Source organism: Montipora foliosa, chromosome 1 (assembly GCF_036669935.1).
Source record: "Montipora foliosa isolate CH-2021 chromosome 1, ASM3666993v2, whole genome shotgun sequence".
Taxonomy (NCBI): domain Eukaryota; kingdom Metazoa; phylum Cnidaria; class Anthozoa; order Scleractinia; family Acroporidae; genus Montipora; species Montipora foliosa.
The window spans coordinates 50,442,538-50,465,037 of record NC_090869.1 but is presented as its reverse complement, the minus strand read 5'-3'; the positions used below and the strand labels follow the sequence as shown (position 1 = coordinate 50,465,037).

The following is a 22,500-nucleotide window of genomic DNA, read 5'->3' as shown; positions in this document are numbered from 1 at the left end:
AAAAATATTTGCACTTTGGCAAATAAGATCAATTCATTGAGATTTTCTGAAGATTCGTGTGATCTTTCGATTTTACTTATTATAGTCATTTTAATGTGAACGTTTTAATTTTATATGAGGGATGGAGAAAAATTGGCTGTTGCATAGGACGAAGGCCGAATATCACTGAATTCTGCTATCCGGAAACGGTTTTTTTTTTCTTCAAAAAAAAAAAGCTAGATAGCCTAAATTTCTGTTAATTAACATTTAATCAGAAATAACACACAAACAGCGGTGACAAACACAACTTTTCACTGCTGACATATTTATTAGTTTTTGTCACCTCTATTTTAACTTAATTAATAGTTAATAGTTAATTATTTAGTAATCTTGTGTGTAGTCCTGTGTCACTTCGGAAGATGTATGCAGAAGCATACGAAACGTCAAGTAAAGGATGATTTCAAAAAGGATGCGTTTATATCTGATATTTGTCACCGCTGTTTGTGTGCTATTTCTTATCAAACTGAGATGGCCAAAAAAAAGACTAATTACCATTTATGTAAGAACCTGTTTAAACTGAATTTTAAAATAGAAGGTTCTTACTCGTGGGCTTTTACTGTAGCTCGCCCTATGCACAAAATCCCCATGTACGGCACAGGATAATATACCCATCATTGGCAATGGACCTCTTTACAATTGTGTGCTTAGTTACCTGGCCTTTAAATGAAAGTGAGGCTGGTGTTGACCTTGTTATGATACAGACCTCCCTCCTTTTCTTATGTTAATGATGTTGTTGTCATGCTAATTAGTAAGAATTTACATAAGAAAAGCAGTGAGATTTCTATCAAAAAAAGGTCAACCCCAGCCTCACTTTCATCCGTGGGCCAGGTAACTAAGCACACAACTGTAAAATGGACTATTGTTCTCCCAACGTTGAACGCAATTATTGATATTTTTTAAGGGAACCTCCATTAAAACAAGAAAATAACTTTAAACCACAAAATATAATGTTTACAATGAAACTTGTTCGAACTTTTTCCAAGGAAAACATTTGCATCTCGCTTGTTTCTGTTTTCTAAAATTTCCCGGGGCGCCGTCATTTTGAATAATTGTGACACGCTTGCCCTATTGTTTCCGAAAAAAACTCCTTGTGTGAAAACAATAAGGACAACCATAACACGTCGCAATTATTCAAGATGATGGCGCCAAGGAAATAAGTGATTGTAATTTTTTGGGGGAAAAAATTGTTCAGCAAATTTGATTGCAAAAATTATTTTGTACCGTTTAAACTTATTCCTTAGATGGAGTGGAGGTTCCCTTAATCGTGTCTCCGCCTCTAGCTTTAACAAATTGGTCACATGACTAATAATTGGTAAACTTGCAGTGTTTCATTTCGCTATGTACAATGCGATTGGAGACCTTATTGTCAGAGCGATACTCACCGTCAAGTCACCTATATATTGTTATTGATGTGCCACCCAGAGGTTTATTGCCTGTCGAAACAATAGATGTTCTGTGGTTGGCAAAATTTAAATATCAGAGAATTGCTTATAAACAGTGATATCTATCGCTATTGTTTAGAGGCTAGAACCAATGCGACTCCAGGGCAATTTTCCTTTAGAAAGTGCTGCAAAAAGAGGTAGGTTGTTAAAGTTACTGAAGGTTGAGCAGGCAAGAATAAATCAGCAAAGATGGAAATTCTCGGACTTTCAATTGGGGTGGGAAAAATTCGCAGCGATTTGAAAACTAAAAACAATACAACGATTGATAAGAAAATCATTGATGCACGACTGGAGAACAAAGCGTCCTTTTTCATACAAATCCTTCTAGTTCTTTTTTCGTTGTTCAGTACCAATGACAACATCTATTTAAAGGAACTAAAAAACTGGCTAGGCGGAGTGTTTTGAGCTGCTATTTTTTTATTTCTGGAAAAATGATAGATAATAATGTTTAAGAAGAGAGAAGTCGAGTGAAGTCGGATGGAGTTGATACTGGGCTACCCCTGCTGCAATGCTGCCAACATGTGCCTCTGTTTGACCTTGCTTGTCTGCATTAGCATATGAAAAGTAAACTTTCTTAATCTTGCATAACATTATCGATTTATTGGTTGCAACAGGCGTATCAAAGATCGAAACATCGGTAAGTGCAGAGTAAAGATAAGGTTTTTATTAATTTATAATACTAGGGAGTTATGAACTTTTATTAACAATGACATTTTTATTTGAACGCTGGGATTTATAATTGAATGAAAGTTAGGAAATGTTTATTGTTGTGTTCGTGTCATCAACCGTTGCGAGGCGAGGTGAGCCGGTAAATTCTTCGTGCTCCTTTTCTCGCACGTCGTCTTCTTCCTGTTCACAAATAAGACGAATCAATGATACTTTGCCTTCCATTGAGCCGGTTCTGAGCCGGCGCAAACCACAATTGGTCCTTCCTTCGCCGGAAATTTCAGTGATGCTCATCACAAGGGTCACGCTACAGGGCCGTAGTCAGAAAAAAATTGACTAAGGCAATGTCCATGGTTGAATTCTCTACGTAGGGATTCTAGGTGTTTATGATGAGTACATTTTAAAGACAACAGTGGAATTACCCTTTATTTTAAAGAATAACGAAAAAATGACTGAGGCAAGTGCTTCGGTTTGCCTCATACTGGCTACGGCCCTGCGCTAACACGCTGCCGCCAAGTGTGAGCAGTCTATTTTGCAAATTTAAGGAAAAACAAAGACATTTTAATTCAGCGAGAGCGATATCTGTATATATCTGTATATATGTATTTCATCAATGTTAATCTTTGAAACCTATGATAGACATATTAAATTATTCATCCGCCCTATACTTGACTCTATACGTAACTGAAGCATACACTTCGATGTTCGGTGAGCCATGACTTGTACAAGGCTTGTTGAATGGCAAAGGAAAATGAATAAATAACGATTTATGAATCAACGATTCATCATTGGAAACTCCCACCAACGAAGGTGGCAGTGGGTTTATACGGTTGAAGGTAAACGGGATTTGGAAGTCTTAAATGAGGGGAAGTATCCGCCAAAATCGAAGTTGTAACGCAACATCCAACTTCACACATCGACTCGGACTGTGTCATGTCAACATTAATATTCACGAAAACAAACTTTTGACATCCCATAATTATTGGCGGATTTGGGCTGCGCGGTAGGAATTGACGTAACGACGAACATGGCGCTACAATGTTCAACTTGATCTGACAAAGTCCGACTCTGCGTTACAGATTATCGCAGTCTATGTTAAAGTCGTAGGTTCGCACACGCTTGCGCTGTTGAACATTTTGATTGTAAATCGGAGGTCGATGTATATGAGTATGAAGTCTAAACTTACTTGGTATTGACGACATGAAATGTATTAAAAGTTGACCTAAGAACTTGGTATTAGCGACGTAAAATGAAAAGTTGATCGTTTAAGTTGGAAGTTCGTTTGTATTTACCGACATTGTGTTGGTAAGTTCCAAGTTTGTTTTCGTGAATATTAATGTTGACATGACACAGTCCGATGTTGGATGTTGCGTTCTCAAACTCATTAATAATTCATAAGCCAAAAACAAAAGAAATCACTACCATGAAGGAAACACTGGCATTTACCCTTAAGGTAAAATGAGTTATATTTTAAAACTATGGATCATATTATTGTCTTAATTTCTATGCACACAATTGATTTCCAGACTTGTTATTGTTCTCGTTTTATTGAAAAAAAAAGCTTCAGTTTAGCTTCCTCGATCCTCGATCTCCGATCCCCGATCTACGATTTTCAGGAAACCAGTAAAGTACGATTGTTCCCGAGAAGCTAAGGGCTGTTTGATATGACATTGACTGACGTTTCGACAACCTGGTTCTCGCCTCGCTGCACAAGAGCCCAAGTTTGAACCGCCCAATGACCCTGCTTCCGGCATAGAATGGCGTTCCATCTCCGCCAAAAATCGAAGTTGTAAGTAATATATCAAACACGACAAGCGGTGTTTCATCGGATATCCAAACACCGAGAAGCGATTTGAAAAACGAGGCCGAAGGCCGAGTTTTTTAACCGATTTCGAGGTGGTTGGATATCTGATGAAACACTCTTTCGAGTGTTTGATATTGCTTCTCAAAGGAATCAGTATTTTAAGAGATATTTGGGATCAAAGTTGGCGAAATTTTATGCTAATTCAGACCGCATATCCAAACTATTCAAAGAGCCCTCCCACCACCCAATTGTTTAATGGATCTTTCTTTCTTTCTTTCTTCAGCTGACTAGTTCGGGAAAAGATATTACTTCGTATACCTAAACCAAACTCTATCCAAGTGATGTAATAAAAGAAAAAAGAAAAGAATAAAATAACATCACCAAAGCCCAAAAGATAAAATTTTTCACACATTCGACAAGTTAACAAAGTATCGGACCATAAAGAGAAGTAATTCACTACTTGCACAATCCCATAATACACCTCTATTATCCCCCAAAACATTGGCATAACCATTGTTTGCAATTTCTCCTGGAACATGAAGATGTCCCAAGAGAAAACGATGCCTATGCAGATTTTTGGGGGGTTAAAGAGGTGTATTATGGGATTTGCGCAAGTAGTGAATTTGGGAAAATGGGGGGGAGGGGGGGGGGGTAGGGGTTTAATAAGAATAATAATTTTGTTAAGCTAAACTGAAGCTTTTTTTTTTTTAATAAAACGAGAACAATAACAAGTCTGGAAATCAATTGTGTGCATAGAAATTAAGACAATAATATGATCCATAGTTTTAAAATATAACTCATTTTACCCTAAGGGTAAATGCCAGTGCTATTCAAAGAGCCCTCCCACCACCCAATTGTTTAATGGATCTTTCTTTCTTTCTTTCTTCAACTGACTAGTTCGGGAAAAGATATTACTTCGTATACCTAAACCAAACTCTATCCAAGTGATGTAATAAAAGAAAAAAGAAAAGAATAAAATAACATCACCAAAGCCCAATTTGGGAAAATGGGGGGGGGGGGGGGGAGGGGTTTAATAAGAATAATAATTTTGTTATTTCTGGGAAAATGATAGATAATAATGTTAAAGAAGGGAGAAGTCGAGTGAAGTCGGATGGAGTTGATACTGGGCTACCCCTGCTGCAATGCTGCCAACATATATGCCTTTGCTTGACCTTGCTTGTCTGCATTAGCATATGAAAAGTAAACTTTCTTAATCTTGCATAACATTATCGATTTATTGGTTGCAACAAGCGTATCAAAGATCGAAACATCGGTAAGTGCAGAGTAAAGATAAGGTTTTTATTAATTTATGATACTAGGGAGTTATGAACTTTTATTGACAATGACATTTTTATTTGAACGCTGGGATTTATAATTGAATGAAAGTTAGGAAATGTTAATTGTTGTGTTCATGTCGTCAACCGTTGCGAGGCGAGGTGAGCCGGTAAGTTCTTCGTGCTCCTTTTCTCGCACGTTGTCTTCTTCCTGTTCACAATTAAGACGAATCAATGATACTTTGCCTTCCTCTGAGCCGGTTCTGAGCCGGCGCAAACCACAATTGGTCCTTCCTTCGCCGGAGATTTCAGTGATGCTTATCACAAGGGTCTAACACGCTGCTGCTAAGTGTGAGCAGTCTATTTTGCAAATTTAAGGAAAAACAAAGGCATTTTAATTCAGCGAGAGCGATATCTGTATATATCTGTATATATATATTTCATCAATGTTAATCTTTGAAACCATAGTTAATAGACGAGAATGGTTATGAAGCCCGACAATTTTCTTTGTTGTAGGTTTTTGTTCTCTTTTTTGGCCTTGACCGTGCACAAAAGACAATAGTTGTTTACTCCGTACTGAGGAACTAACCAATAGAAACGTGTTGGTTACGTAATTTATGAAGACTGTATGAGCGCAAAACAAAAGATTGTGCACGGTCGTGGACTTTCCAACCTAAATCTTGGCATCTTTGTTTACTCCTTTGATGTTTGCCGAGCTTCCAAACCAGTCCTCTCTATTAACTATGTTGAAACCTATGATAGACATATTAAATTATTCATCCGCCCTATACTTGACTCTATACGTAACTGAAGCATACACTTCGATGTTCGGTGAGCCATGACTTGTACAAGGCCCGGGGGGGGGGGGGGGGGGGGGTACTCGATGTATCCCTGGTTGGGGAGGTGTGGCGCGGCCCCTCATACCCTGACCCTGTTTAAGACAAATATCGTTGATTTTCCTACCCATTTTAAGACAGAATTCCGATTTTTAATACCTTGTTTACAATACAATACAACTTTATTTCACTACGCTAGCCACACACAACAAAAGCTGGTTTCCAGGTGGGGCGTAGGTAAACACGTTACAATAAAGTATATATATATATTTAAAATAGAAGTATATTACATAGAATCAGTGCGATCCAATAAAAAGCATGAAGGGCGAGGACGCAAGTTTGCGTTTGAAATCAGAAAGCGATTTTGCGGTCTTTGCCTCATAGAGAAGATTATTCCAGAGTATTGCACCACTATACTTAAAGCTGCGCTTCAAGACATTTAACCCAGTTTAAGACAAAAATTGATAAATCGATACCCTGATTAAGACAAAAAGTGATAAATTCGATACCCTGTTCAGGACAAAAATCCCGAAAAACATACCCTGGCTGGCCGCACGTCCCCATTAAGCCCTTATAAGGTTGTACCCCCCCCCCCCCCCCTCCCACGGGGTACAAGGCTTGTTGAAAGGAAAATGAATATTTAACGATTTATGAATCAACGATTCACCATTGGAAACTCCCACCAACGAAGGTGGCAGTGGGTTTATACGGTTGAAGGTAAACGGGATTTGGAAGTCTTGAATGAGGGGAAGTATCCGCCAAAATCGAAGTTGTAACGCAACATCCAACCATAGTTAATAGACGAGAATGGTTATGAAGCCCGACAACTTTCTTCGTTGTAGGTTTTTGTTCTCTTTTTTGGCCTTGACCGTGCACAAAAGACAATAGTTGTTTACTCCGTACTGAGGAACTAACCAATAGAAACGTGTTGGTTACGTAATTTATGAATACTGTATGAGCGCAAAACAAAAGATTGTGCACGGTCGTGGACTTTCCAACCTAAATCTTGGCATCTTTGTTTGCTCCTTTGATGTTTGCCGAGCTTCCAAACCAGTCCTCTCTATTAACTATGATCCAACATCGACATCGGACTGTGTCATGTCAACATTAATATTCACGAAAACAAACTTTTGACATCCCATAATTATTGGCGGATTTGGGCTGCGCGGTAAGAATTGACGTAACGACGAACATGGCGCTACAATGTTGAACTTGATCTGACAAAGTCCGACTCTGCGTTACAGATTATCGCAGTCTATGTTAAAGTCGTAGGTTCGCACGGGTTAGTGCTGTTGAACATTTTGATTGTATATCGGAGGTCGATGTATATGAGTATGAAGTCTAAACTTACTTGGTATTGACGACATGAAATCATAGTTAATAGACGAGAATGGTTATGAAGCCCGACAACGTTCTTCGTTGTAGGTTTTTGTTCTCTTTTTTGGCCTTGACCGTGCACAAAAGACAATAGTTGTTTACTCCGTACTGAGGAACTAACCAATAGAAACGTGTTGGTTATGTGATTTATGAATAGTGTATGAGCGCAAAACAAAAGATTGTGCACGGTCGTGGACTTTCCAACCTAAATCTTGGCATCTTTGTTTGCTCCTTTGATGTTTGCCGAGCTTCCAAACCAGTCCTCTCTATTAACTATGCTGAAATGTATTAAAAGTTGACCTAAGAACTTGGTATTAGCGACGTAAAATGAAAAGTTGATCGTTTAAGTTGGAAGTTGATTTGTATTTACCGACATTGTGTTGGTAAGTTCGAAGTTTGTTTTCGTGAATATTAATGTTGACATGACACAGTCCAATGTTGGATGTTGCGTTACAACTTCGATTTTTGGCGGAGATGGAACGCCATTCTATGCCGGAAGCAGGGTCATTGTCAAACTTGGGCTCTTGTGCAGCGAGGCGAGAACCAGGTTGTCGAAACGTCAGTCAATGTCATATCAAACAGCCCTTAGCTTCTCGGGAGCAATCGTACTTTACTGGTTTCCTGAAAATGGTAGATCGGGGATCGGAGATCGAGGAAGCTAAACTGAAGCTTTTTTTTTTTTTTTAATAAAACGAGAACAATAACAAGTCTGGAAATCAATTGTGTGCATAGAAATTAAGACAATAATATGATCCATAGTTTTAAAATATAACTCATTTTACCCTAAGGGTAAATGCCAGTGCTATTCAAAGAGCCCTCCCACCACCCAATTGTTTAATGGATCTTTCTTTCTTTCTTTCTTCAGCTGACTAGTTCGGGAAAAGATATTACTTCGTATACCTAAACCAAACTCTATCCAAGTGATAGAATAAAATAACATCACCAAAGCCCAAAAGATAAAATTTTTTTACACATTCGACAAGTTAACAAAGTATCGGACCATAAAGAGAAGTAATTCACTACTTGCACAATCCCATAATACACCTCTATTACCCCCCAAAATGTTTGCATAACCATTGTTTGCAATTTCTCCTGGAACATGAAAATGTCCCAAGAGAAGTCGAAAACGATGCCTGTGCAGATTTTTGGGGGGTTAAAGAGGTGTTTTATGGGACTTGCGCAAGTAGTGAATTTGGGAAAATGGGGGGGGGGGGGAGGGTAGGGGTTTAATAAGAATAATAATTTTGTTATTTCTGGGAAAATGATAGATAATAATGTTAAAGAAGGGAGAAGTCGAGTGAAGTCGGATGGAGTTGATACTGGGCTACCCCTGCTGCAATGCTGCCAACATATATGCCTTTGCTTGACCTTGCTTGTCTGCATTAGCATATGAAAAGTAAACTTTCTTAATCTTGCATAACATTATCGATTTATTGGTTGCAACAAGCGTATCAAAGATCGAAACATCGGTAAGTGCAGAGTAAAGATAAGGTTTTTATTAATTTATGATACTAGGGAGTTATGAACTTTTATTGACAATGACATTTTTATTTGAACGCTGGGATTTATAATTGAATGAAAGTTAGGAAATGTTAATTGTTGTGTGTGGGGGGGGGGGGGGGTTAGGGGTTTAATAATAATAATAATAATAATAATAATAATAATAAATTAAATGCATAGCTTATATAGCGCTACTCTTGTCAAAGATCCAGCGGCGATTTACAATAATTGTTTTGTTTTGTTTTCAACTTTATTGGTCTGAGTCTCTCTTCTAAACAATTAGTTACATACAGGTCCGAAAGAAAAAAAAAACGACCAAAAGGTAAGGTGCAAACGGGACCTGGAGTCCCATGCGAGGCACCTCCCAATTAAATCGGTAAAAATCTTAAGAAATGCATATTAAACTATTTTTGCCATTGGCATCCACAATTACGTGCAAGGCCCCATGAGCATGGTTTGTCGGGGTCAAAGACATTAGCTAATTCATCTTTGGACAAGTTAGTTATACTGTTCTTAAAAGTCGTTATGTTTAGAAAGTCGCAGGACCGAATTAGTTTACACATCAGATTCCATAATTTAATACTGCGATTAAAGAAGGGGGACTGATAGGTAGCTGTTTTACAGAAAGGCGTCTCCAAGTACTTTATATCGCTTGATTGAGATCGTCAAGTATGGCCGCGACCAACACTCTTAATAAAGCTAGTATCAATGTCAATATAGCCATACAAAGACGTATAAAGAAATACTAAATCCTTGTCCTCGCGGTCATAGGTAAGAGGCAGCAAATCCAGATGAATCAGTCTTTCTTTGTAGGCAGTTCACCTTGCTTAATTTGTGAAATCCAGCGTGTAGCTCTTCTCTGAACCCTTTCAGCCTTCTGCTTTAGAGTTGAGTGGCTGGGAGACCACACCTCAGTTGCATAGCTCATTTGGGACTTCACTAGTGCCAGGTACAAGGATCGTCTAACCTTGACGTCGGTCAGCATGGGACAAGTGCGACGAAGAAGACCGAGTAGCTTATTCGCTTTAGCAGAGACCATGAGAACTTGAGTTTCCCACGTTAATTTGCTTGTTATCATGACACCGAGATCTTTCTCCTCGTTCACGCGTTGTAAGTCAACGTGGCCAAAGTGGTAGTCATAACGCACTGGATTTCTCTTCCGCGTCACTGTTAAGACCCTGCACTTTGATGCGTTGAAATTAATATTATTGTGAAGACTCCAAGAATCCAGGTTTGTTAAAGCTTGCTGCAATTTATCTTCACCTGGATGTGATAAGATACTTACATAAAGCTTGGTGTCATCTGCGTTAAGGGCTGTCAAAGAACCATCAGGCAAGGCACTTGGCAGGTCGTTGATAAAGATAATGAAGAGTAATGGGTCAAGCAGACTTCCTTGGGGCACTCCGGAGGTTACGGGAGCCCAACTGGAGGTGAATCCATCTACAACAACTCGTTGCTGCCGATCCTGCAGATAGTTCTTGGACCAATTATGTAGATATCCAACTACCCCATATCTCTCAAGCTTCTCAAGGAGGATGACCTGGTCCACAGAGTCAAACGCTTTGGCAAAGTCCAAATACAAGATGTCTGTTTGAATGTTATTGTCGACATTTTTTCCAATGGAATGTAGGACTGACAGTAACTGAGAAACAAAAGAGCGATTTTGCATGAAACCGTGTTGTAATGGGGTGATGACGTTTTTTATATGGTAGAAGACTATTCCAGATACAGCGTTCAAGTACTTTGTTTACCAGGCACAAAAGGGAGATAGGTCTATAATTTGAAGCAAGCTCCTTAGAGTCTTTTTTATGAACAGGTGTTACGTTAGCTTCTTTCCATTCCTTGGGCAAACAAGCTGTTTTGAGCGAGGTGTTAAACATCATGCAAAGACTCGGGGCAATCTCATTAGCACATTCTTTAAGAAGTCTGGCCGGAATTCTATTGGGACCACAGAATTTCGTGATGTCAAAGTCCATGAGACACTTCAGTTGCGACTTCGTTAACCGAAATAGTTAATTCAGACATAAGCGGCCAGGTAAACGATTGATCATGAATATTCAAGTAACTAGTGTTTACGTTTGTAGTCGACTGTGGCCTAAAGACAGAGAAAAAAATATAAGTTCAATAATTCTGCCTTATCAGCAGAGCTGGTTGCGGTAACACCGCTGAAAGAGATAACACTTGGTTTTCCTCGTGAGTGCAGAATTGCCTTATGGTAATGGAAGTCCCGTTGCTTGCGCTTGCACTTGCATGATTATGGTAGTTAACACGTGTATTTGCTTGCGTTTGCATTGCTCGTGTGAACATAGTTAATAGAGAGGACTGGTTTGGAAGCTCGGCAAACATCAAAGGAGCAAACAAAGATGCCAAGATTTAGGTTGGAAAGTCCACGACCGTGCACAATCTTTTATTTTGCGCTCATACACTATTCATAAATTACGTAACCAACACGTTTCTATTGGTTAGTTCCTCAGTAAGGAGTAAACAACTGTTGTCTTTTGTGCACGGTCAAGGCCAAAAAAGAGAACAAAAACCTAGAACGAAGAAAGTTGTCGGGCTTCATAACCATTCTCGTCTATTAACTATGGTGTGAACTAGGCTTTAAGAGAAAGCAGCGCAGAGTTTGAAAGGACGGAATTAAATGAATGCTTGTTGTACCGTATTGATGAAAGGAGCCTTAAAATTGAGAGGGCATATTGAACCTCGACTGTTCAAGAACAATGTACGATAGCCTGTGCAAGATTTCAAGATTTGTCAACAAAGGTTAAAGAAGCCAAAATGCCAGCATAGTGTAGACCAGTTTAACAGAACAGCTTTAACATGTAAGTGCAAAATACTTTTTGAAGATTAAAATAACTGCAATTTTGTGAAACGGCAGTGATTATACCATTACAGTAACACCTGTGATTAATTTATGAACATTTTCTCCTATCATGAATTTACAAGGAAACAAGTCAGATCTGGAAAAAAGGTGTTTGATGTTCCAAAAAAAACTCGGTTTTTTGTTAAGAATGTTTAAATCTTTTCATGGGAAAAGCCGCTTCTTTGATTTGCCGACGAAGATTCTTTGCGTGGGTTTCATTAGTAGAATGTAACAGTCGTTGAACGTTGTCTTCTCTTGAATTTTTTGATCGAATGCCTTAACGTTTTTAACTGTAGCAACGTGTTCTTATAGTTTTTATATTCCTGATTTTGTGTTGTGCGGCGCAAACCTTGATGAAACCTATGTAAGAAATCTAAGTGAAAAGATCGTTTATAGAATAGATACAAGCTCGAACAAAGATCTGCTAATGTAGGCACCGCGCAAGCGTGTTTGTTTTCCAGGTGTTACATGACATATTATTTATACTAGCATTTTTTTTATCTACACGGGTAATTTGTATTACGGGGTTAGTTGTTGGTTATTGCTGTTGTTGCTACCGTGTGGTATAGTCGCGGAAACAAGAAGAGTCAACTAGTATAGTGTTAGAGTTTATTTTTCTGTTCTCCTAAAAAGTTTTCTATAACAATATTAAGGAGCTTAAGGAACGACAACGGCGACGGCAACGAGAACGACACAAATTTGCATATAATAGCTTTGCACGCCCTGCACGTGCGTTTTTCACTATTGCCCATTTCTTTGCCGTCGTCAGCAAAACAACAACGTGAAATAGCCAAATTTGAGGTTTTATCAAGAACGTCAGCACTTAAGGATAAATTTTCATTTTCTCCTCTAAATTAAGCGCCGTTCCGACCAGTGTCATTTTTGAGGAACTACCACGCCCTTGCCATATTAAAAAGGTTTAAATAGTCACGAAGTGATTACAATAACGTGAATTTATATTTTGAGATGACGTCCTAAATTGTTGCCTTCGCCGTCGTCGTTGCTTAAGCTCCCTACCATTGGTTAGAAAACCACACCACAGATGGACACAGTCGCTTATGGGTGTTGCATGTGAAGACGGTGCAATGATTAATTAGTGACGTGACTGATGATGGACTATTTTTCTCCTTTCTTTGTCATACTCACAGCCCTTATAATATGGGCCTTTTAAAACGGTAAGCCTCCATGTTAACAGAGAGTTTCGTTGCAGAAATGAAGCTGGCGTTAAGCACTGATGAGGTTTTGGCGAAGATTGGCAGCTTTGGTCGTTACCAAGTCGTTCTCAACCTATTCGCAAATATAGCCTATGGGCTCTGGTGGGCTTTCACAGTACTTGTCATGATGTTCATTGCATCGGAGCCGGGATGGAAGTGTCAAAATAAATCCACGTGTCCTTTCAATAAAACTATTCACCTCACAGACAAGGAATACTCATACAGATGCAATATTTCCCGGGAAGACTGGACTTTTTCAGATGACTTTACATCAGTGGTCACGCAGGTACATATTTAAGTCAATCGTACGGCGTGCGTTCAATATTTTGACGCAAACGTGTCACTGTAATTGAAATGGGGGATCAAACGGAAAATGTCGTTCCATTCACCACATCCACGTCCTTTTCTAACGAATGGTATTGACTCATATTTGACCGTTTGAAGCTCCTGCCCCATCGACTAAACCATGATTTCTCTTATTTTTCCTGTAGGTCAAACTCTTTTTCCTCCAGCATTTAAAATTCGTCCACCCGAAGGCTTTGTGTTGAGTGGGTGAGACTTTGAACAAGAATTTTTCACTCAGTCCTGATCAGGACTCAGGTCACATCTATCGAGCAACTTCTGAAAGAGAAATCAGCCAGCGAGTAATCAAATTTTGTGGTTTCTTGCATGCTAGCTGTTAGCCTTAAACGCAGTTCGTAACACGGGACACTGAAAACGCAGACTGCAAACTGTGCAGACCGTCTGTAAAATGAAAATTCGGTTAGCCTGAATTAGGCCTAAATAACATTCGGTTAGCCTAATTAGGCCTAAATAACATTTGGGTTAGCCTGTTTACGGTTAGCTCTCAATAATAGTGAGGGTAACGCCATATTTTACCCCTGGTCTGCACGGTCTGCGCAGTCTGCAGTCTGCGTTTTGGGGTGACCATCGTAACACGGTGTTGACAGTTGTGCATGTTAATTCCCCATGTTAAGCTGGTCCTTATAAATCGTACATTTATGTGGACAGTTTAAGCAATTTTCTCTTATAGACCCCTCTTTCGTCTAAAACCCGCACTACGCTTAAATATGAGCCCAACAAATTCGCCTTCTCCCAACTGAGTGTCTTCATAGCTCAGTTGGTAGAGCATTGCATCGGCATCGCAGAGGTCACGGGTTCGAGTCCCTTTGAAACCACCCGACTTTTTCAGGTGTCTATAAGAGATAATTGCTTAAATCGTCCAGATAAGTTCGTAGAGTATATACATTTAATTCTTTGAAAAAAAAAATTGTTACTCATTTTCTTTTTGGCAGTTTGACCTTGTGTGTGACCGTGGCTCACTGGGATTTGTCTCAACCTCTGTTATCTTTGCCGGTCATTTCGTTGGTAGCATCGCTGTGAGTACGATCTCTGACAAGTTTGGACGCAAAATTCCTCTCTACGTTTGTGCATTCTTTTGTTGCCTGTTTAATTTTGTCTCGGCGTTTTCTCCCACGTTTTGGGTGTTTGCACTTTTCCGTGCTCTTGTTGGCTTCTTCATTGGTAAGTGCTCGATTTAGAATAACCACATTGAAACTGAATCGAAACGTTTTGATTTTCTGTCGGCAGATGCCCATATCCCGGAAGTGTCGATAACTCTCGTTCCCAAAGCCTACGTAACCCTTGTCCAGCGGAACGGGCACCGGAGGCTCTTGAATAACCCAAAACCGGAACCACTCGGAACCAGTAAACTCTGGTTCTGTTTGAATAACTACGCGTGCGTGAAGAGTCCTCTGTAGACCATGCGTGGAAATTCAGACTTTTAGAAATATGGCTTCTTTCTCTAACGTAGAGTACTTCCACAACGCATTGCACTATGCGTACGCTCTCAAAAAATTACTCTTAACTCTTCCTAAAGGAAGCTCAGTATGATTCTTTAATGAATATTGCATACAATTCTAAGGATGCAATCTGCATCCTTCCGACTGCTTTCGGGAAGTCGTTAATGTACCAAATGTTGCCGTATGTATTTGACTACTTTTATTCCAAATGAAACGAAACCGTTTTTCAACAGCCAACCAAATATGGCCTTTTTTTCGTATTTGACCAGAGTCTTTCATTCCCGACAGCTGGTCAAGGGAACGATAACTCTGGGAACGAGATTGGTGTTATCTAAACTTAGAATGCGGGTCCCTCCGAGTTATATATGGCCAATCAGATTGGGCCTGATAACCACAACGCCTCTGATTGGTCTGCAACGAAGGCAGCACGAGGGAATGCTCGGGCTTAATGCAAAAGTATGAATCGTGAAAGGAAAACAATATCGCTAAGGTTATTTCCCTAAAAAATAGATACATGTTCACGTAAAACCGAAAACAGATGAACCGCATTCCATCGCAGATCGTGACTTCCGGGTTATGGACTTCTGCTGCCGGTTAATGATATACACGTTTGTCACAAATCCTACTTTCAATTTTAGAATACCTTGTTTCAACTTTTTCTCGTCTTCCATATTTGTCCTTCAGGTGCCTACAGCATACCATTGTTTGTTCTGGCCACGGAGTTTTCGGGAATTCGCCACAGAAGTACCGCTGGGACGCTGGTGTGGGTTGGATACGTTTTATTCTACATGATTCTACCAGCATTTGCATATGCCATCAGGGAATGGAGAACTTTAACCATCGTTACTGGAGCCCCGGGATTTCTGCTTTTAGCTGGGTGGTTGTAAGTAATTAATGATCATGATAAGTGATGGTATATTGTATCCCCATACATACCCTGTCTCAAGTTGTTTTTAGATCGACTCCCACGCTGTACATATCCCAAGGGAATTAGGCAACAGCCATTCATATGGCGGGAATGTGTTTCGCGTGGATAGCCCACGCTCAGAAAACCCATTCCTGCCGTAGGAATGGTTGTTGCCTAATTCCCTTGGGATATGTACAGCGTGGGAGTCAATGCAAAAGTAACTTTAGACAATTTACCTATGGAAAAGGGTATGTATGGGGGATTCCCACTCTTCCCCTTTTATTTTCTCTTGATTGTAAATAACGATGATTGCGGTGATGATGATGATGATGATAGTGGTCATGATTCAATGACGAAAACTTCGAAAGTCAATCTGCACGAGCGGATAGAAAACTGTCGTCAACAGATTTGTCAAAACTTTTAGGGGTAAGTTTCGCGATAATTTAATTTGCTAAAGTTCAGTCGCCGTGTAAGCTCACGAAATGCTGTTTTCACAACAAATACTGGAACTCGTATCGATCGCCCCTTCCAGTGACGACAGGCCTATTTTACAGATCTCAGGTCAAGGGTCATCTTTTTTATCAATGCTAGCTGAAAGAACCCCTTGTCTTTAAATTTAACTAAGGATTAAGAGCAAATTATCCTTGTTTTAGGCCGAAGATTAGTAAAAATAAAGGGTTAGTGTTGTTCAGTATTGGTAAAACGTTGGCCTGATATTTGTGAACTATGACCGGTACATGTCAAATAAACCTGCCGATTTAGTTACACTAATATTTGTTTTCCTTCTATGCAGTTTTACACCAGAATCTGTCCGTTGGCTTCTGAAAAAAGGTCGCGTAATTGAGGCGCGGAAAACTCTGAGTGAAGTGGCCAGGTTGAATGGTAAACAAATGCCGGATGAGCCCCTAGCTATGCCTAAACAAGAAAAACTCGGAGAATTCCGTGATTTGTTCTCCTCTTTCAATATGACACACCGCACCCTGGGTTCCTGGTTTATATGGTGAGTACTGGACAACCTCGTTCCCAGTGTCCTCCCTCCCTCTAGAAAGAACCCTGGTTGTGGCTGGTCACGTGTCTTCTAGTTTTTTTGCAGATTCCAGAAAAATGAATTAAGGGAGGGATACGATGGTGAAATTTTTGTCTCCTCAGAACTTATCTACTGAGTTCAGTAGGAAGTGGAAATTAAACATCGCGTGGTGCTGGAATGTCTATTAATCTCAAACAAAGTAATTGTCTTCCGTATCCTGTTGGAAGTACTGCCACTACGTATTTCCTTAACGGTAACGCTTTCAGACAAATAACTCAGCCATTGTGTTTTACTTTTAAAATCTTGTTTGTATTACTCGAAAGCAGCACAACTTGAAGTCTACCTTAAGAACTTGGACGCCATTTTGGAAAAAAAAAAAACAATCTGTTTCGCCCTTCCTTTTAGATAGAACTGAGTACTGTTGACAAAGTAAAGTCGAGGACCGTGTGCATTTGTACTCATAGACACGTGACCAGCCCCAACCATTTTGACCTTGAGTGCTTTCGTTTTGTACGGAAAACGCGATTGATCTGGTGGGAAATCAAATGGAACAAACTTTTCCTCTGAAATAAGGAATACCTTCAGAGGTATTCCTCTTTTCTCGGTTTTTCGGAATGATCGGAAAATCATGTACCGTTTGCTGCGTCCCACTAGTACCATGCTCCTTGAGGATTTTGCCCGTAAAAGGATGGCAGAACCCATGGGCCTTGGTGTCTAGCTGCCCAAATAAATCGTCCGGGTTTCAAACAATTCACGCGGGTGCTTTTATAGCTCATAGCCGCACAACTGCAGGTGAGAATTACTACTAATGAAGTAACATTTAGTGTTTGTTTATTTACTGTTGCTATCTTTTTCAGGCATGAAATCCGGCAGCCATGTTTGTTATTTTAAATGTTAGTACCCAGTCTCTTTGAGAAAAATGTTTAAAAAACATCAAAAGGAACATACTCGTCCCGTTCCATTTTGATTGAGGAATTTGCTCTATTCCTTTTAGCAGGAAAGTCTCCCTGGTTTTTCCATGTAAAAGGAAAGGGCCCCTACTTTCACGAGGGAGGAAGAGAGAGTTTCCCTGGGAACGAGGTTGAGTGCGGGAAAGGGGCTTGATGAAGTGTTCATTCAACGGTTGCTGAGTAAATTGTGTATTAATTTCATTAATGATGTAGGCTGAGATTTACTCCGGCCCTTTTCCTCTGATTCAAACACTGGAGCGCTGGAGTGCAAGAAGAGTTTATTCACACCAGTGTAGTTTAATTAACCATTCGCTTGCAGGAAATCTTATTTACATACGGCACAATTTTATTGCTTAACAGGTTTGCGGCTTCGTTTATCAGTTGGGGAGTGTCTTTAAGTGCTCCATTCCTGAGTGGAAACATTTACATCAACGTGTTTATAAGCGGAGCATCCGCCTTGCCGGCCTATCCTGTAATGACTTACCTAAATTTGAGGTAGGGTACAGCTTAGCTACAGTGATGGGGTGCACAAATTCTTTATTATTATTATTATTATTATTATTATTATTATTATTATTATTATTATTATTATTATTATTATTATTATTATTATTATTATTATTATTATTATTATTATTATTATTATGTTTTTTTTTTTACTTTTATTTGCCTTAAGCCGGTTTTGAGTTAACAGTTGGGATTAATAACCTTTATTTTTTTATTACTACTCGTTTATATATAAGCCCTTGCGTCCTCTTTTAAGCAAAATCGAGGCAAACTCTGAAGCAACTGTTGTGTTCCTCGCAATTAGGCCCCTACATGCTTCTTTCTTTCTTCATGACACTTATGAAGGCGCAATGCAGAATTTTGCTGGTCAGCGTCATCGTCCTCAAACCCCAGTGATTTTCAACTTATTTTTGAGAGAGCTTGGTCGACGTTAAAAAAGTCGCTACAACAAGAGCACTGGAAACTTAGCTTTTGAAAGTCTGCCAATTTTTTTCTTTGATTCTTTTTCCATAATCCATATTAATATATGTTGCGCCAGAGCTAAACTTGCATAGAATGGGAAATATAGCAACGGCCACAACTATATGGATTTTAAATAGCTGGATCCCAGTTCTGAGAACAAAAATTTGACATGTATGAGTGCTAATGTCCTTCAGCGACACAATGCGTAGTCCGACAGCCACTTTAATTTGACTAGATTCGTCGAGTGGAAGCCAGAAGATCCACTATTTCTATATTGGGACACTGTAAACTTTCATATTGAAAGGCCATGAAAGCACGAAGTTGGCTATGATTTTATTTCATTTCACTGGCTCAACAAGTGCCGAACAGAAGCGCCAATGCGAATCCAAAACTTCCCATCGCACATGGAGTAAAGCGGAGAGTGCAAAGAGGCATATTTTCTTTCGTCCAATTTTCCTACAAGACTGTTTAGTACTGAATTGAAAGAAAGCTAGTGCTTATTCATATTCTTTTACAAAGTTGTTTTGTGTATGTCATTGCATCAACTATTCACTTTTTTGAATTTGTATTTCTTGCATTAATTGTCTTGACCATACTGTAACAGCTTACGGCATAATAACCGCACGTCAGACACACAATTATGCAAGAAATTTCACCTAATAGCCATCCTCAGTCTCCTACCAAAGGGAACACTCTCTCAATGACTTCCTATAGTCAACACTAAAATTCCTGACAAGGACTAAACCTTAGCAATTGTTTTACGAACGTAGGAAGAGGGTAGCAGGCACTTCAATGGAAAGCCACAAACTGACATGTAACCCACCCAGAACCATGAGCTATACCCATTTTAGCGGCGCTCCGTTCGACGTAGGCGCGCGCGGAGCACCATGGGTAAGACTTATGGTAACCCATCTGTGCAAGAAAATTGGTTTTGGTCACCGTGCGATGTACGTACGTCCACCCATCCATATATGCCAATGTCACCGGTATCACGTGACCATATCGCGAGGTCAAGTTTAGAGCTTTTTGAGGTCAGCTATTTTTTTTTTTTTTTTTTTTGGTTGACCGCTTTTAAGGAGCATCTCTTTAATGAACGGTCTTGTTCTAAGGAAATGGGGTGTATATTAAAAAATCTAATATGCATGCTATCTATTTGCCTTTCCTTTTTTCTTTTAGGTTTAGTCGCAGGAAAATCTTGACAATGGCATTCATTGCCGCTGCCGTAGGTTCGATTGGTGCCATTTTGCTTTCAGACAAAGCTGAATTCGACAAAGGTGATATCTTTACCCACTGTCCTTGGCAAATAAAGTAAGAATAGAGGGCCTTGGAAACGGATATTCAGTTGCCTTAAAATGGACGATAAACTTGAGGCAGAAAGAACTTGAGACTATTGCTTTGAGACTATCAATTAAAAGGCAGCCAGGACATCCGCCAAAAAAAGAATGGCCTCCGATCACAAAGATTAAACGAGTCTCCACTTTTCATATGTGATATCCAAACCTTCTTAGTTGCTGTTGAGGTGGGAAAAGAGGTGACCAATTCCATTAAAAATGGTAGGATCCATTGAAAAGGCATCGACCATTTTTAAGGGCAAATGGTTTAAAGTCGAACACAAATCTTCCTTAAAGTTGTTTTTTTGCTGCTTTATTTTTTTTTGTTTGTCTATTTATTTGTTTGTTTCAAATATTGAGCTCACTACAAAGATTTTTGATCGCTCGGACGCCGGCTCTATAAAATTAAAAGCCGAGGTGTGGCTGTGAAATCTTTGCCGCGAACTGGGTTCATAAGGTAAAATAAATCGCTGTTAACTTGAAGTACTCGAAGACAATAGCCTTTCGCATTTAATTCCCCTCAACTGTTCTTAGTCAAAGATGCATGAAATCGTTTGTTTACGACTGATGCTGATATCTCTCTTATGCTTCCATTCGTTAGGTTATAGGATTGGAAAAATCTTCATGTATTTGTGTGTTGCTAAGTTCGGTGGTGAATCGGCATTCATTATGGTATACATCTTTTCCGTGGAGCTGTTTCCAACAACCTTGCGGTAAGCGTGAAGGACAGAGGTGGCACCTTGAGTGGATAAATATTTACATGCTTTAAAGCGATTTTCATTTCAGAAAAGAAAAGAATGTTTTGTTTACAATTAATTGCACTGAGCTAACAAGCGAATTTACCGGCACTCTAATTAACTTAAACAATCCAAAAGAAACAACTTAAATTAAGTTAATAAACTTAGGAAACCCTTCTAGGAAGAGACAACTAGCTGGCCATTTTCAAGGCATTGTATGGAAAGGCATAGGCGGATCCAGGGGAGGAGTTGACGGTAGGCTCTTACCGATAGTGCTAGCACTTTTTTTGGCATTATTTGGCTTCGCGAGCACTTTTTTTTTTTTTTACATTTTATCCCAAAAAGCACTGCTAGCATTATTTTGGATTTTCGACTGATTATTTGTATAATTTTGTGTTTAAAAGCACAATTTGACTTTATTTATGTCGTCCAAAGCCGCATTTTGCCCTCATTTTAGTCAATGGAGCCGAGGAGGCCTGGGGAATAGGTTTGATAGGTCAGCGGTTGCCTTCTAGAACCCAGTCCATCACACTCGTTCCAACATGGCGTCATTCACATTGTCATCGAGGAACAATGGAAGTCAGCCAGCCAAGGCAGAGATAGCTCGAGAGCGTACTCTGCCATTAATCAGTGGAAAAATAAGACTAGGGGGAACTGTGATGCAAAAAACATAAGCATACATGATCGGATTCAGCAATATCCAAGAGAAGAACTATCAATCAAAGATGGGAAGTTGTTTTATCTGGCATGCCGCGAAATAGTGTCCACTAAGAAGAGTATTGTAATTACACACTTGGCTTCAAAGAAACTTGGAAATGGTAAAGACAAACTGAAGAAGTCTAAGCTGAAGAATCAGACGATTATGGAGGCTTTTAGAGCGGGGGACAGGACGCAGAAAGACAGCTCACTACCCATAACTGAACGGGCCTACCGACTCGAAGTGGTCAAAGAGTTTCGGAGGGCTGGCATCCCAATTGGGAAAATCAATATGCTGCGGTCCCTCTGAGAGAAGAATGGCCAACGTCTCACAGCAAGTGCTCATCTTGGTCAGTATATGTCAATTGTTTTCAGGCAGGAAGTCCAAAGGATCAAAAATGAATTGACTTTGCCTGGTCAAACTGGCATGACAAGAGATGGTTCGATAATTTTTGACGGAAGTACACGACAAGGAGAAGCAATTGCTGTGATCGTGCGTTTCCTTGCATGACGATAATTGGTCGATTATTCAACATCTCGTCAGAATTGATATATGATCCAAATTAGTAAATGCCGATGATCTTGCACAAGTACTTAATCAGTGCCTATCAGTTGATTATGGAGTCAAGGCCAATTCGTTGCTCGCAGCCATGAGACATGGTGCAAGTGTGAACCAGGCAGCGTTGGATAGGATTGCATTTATATTTCCTAAAATGCTCAACGTTGTGTGTTTCTCACATACCCTTGACAGTGTTGGGAGTCATCTTGTCATTCCAACTCTTCTAGAGTTCGGTAGCGTATAGATTCGCCTGTTCCGCCGTAGCTACAAGGCAAAGCTGTTGTGGAAGAATCTGACTGGCCAAAGACCAAGATCATACAGTGAGACGAGATGGTGGTCAAAGTGGGAAGTCTATCAACAATTATTAAAAACTGGATCATTGGATAATGTAATTCGAGAGTTTTGATTGGCTAAGCCATCATGTGTTATGAGCCATTACATCATGATCTACAAAGACGGCAAGCATATGCGTGATTTTTAGGGCCTTTTTATTTTTATTGTAGTCCA

General features: G+C 39.6%; 1 protein-coding gene and 1 pseudogene across 4 annotated transcripts in view; both read left to right on the top strand.

Annotated features, from left to right (window-relative positions):
• Positions 1 to 22,500, top strand: part of LOC138000460 (organic cation/carnitine transporter 2-like) — a 40,360-nt gene that overhangs the window by 10,910 nt on the left and 6,950 nt on the right. The window contains exons 1-8 of one of the 4 annotated variants that reach the window (XM_068846903.1): positions 1,558 to 1,618; positions 13,012 to 13,301; positions 14,311 to 14,539; positions 15,502 to 15,700; positions 16,518 to 16,724; positions 18,062 to 18,196; positions 19,847 to 19,944; positions 20,603 to 20,714. In XM_068846903.1, coding sequence (XP_068703004.1) covers positions 1,573 to 1,618; positions 13,012 to 13,301; positions 14,311 to 14,539; positions 15,502 to 15,700; positions 16,518 to 16,724; positions 18,062 to 18,196; positions 19,847 to 19,944; positions 20,603 to 20,714 — 1,316 coding nt within the window. In that variant the 5' untranslated portion in view covers positions 1,558 to 1,572. Of the gene's footprint in view, positions 1 to 1,557; positions 1,619 to 1,970; positions 2,119 to 8,711; positions 8,908 to 13,011; positions 13,302 to 14,310; positions 14,540 to 15,501; positions 15,701 to 16,517; positions 16,725 to 18,061; positions 18,197 to 19,846; positions 19,945 to 20,602; positions 20,715 to 22,500 lie in introns of those variants that run through there. The other 3 variants (XM_068846926.1, XM_068846911.1, XM_068846919.1) reach the window with 3 other exon arrangements.
• LOC137995229 (uncharacterized) overlaps positions 21,281 to 22,500 on the top strand; it is a 2,165-nt pseudogene continuing 945 nt past the window's right edge.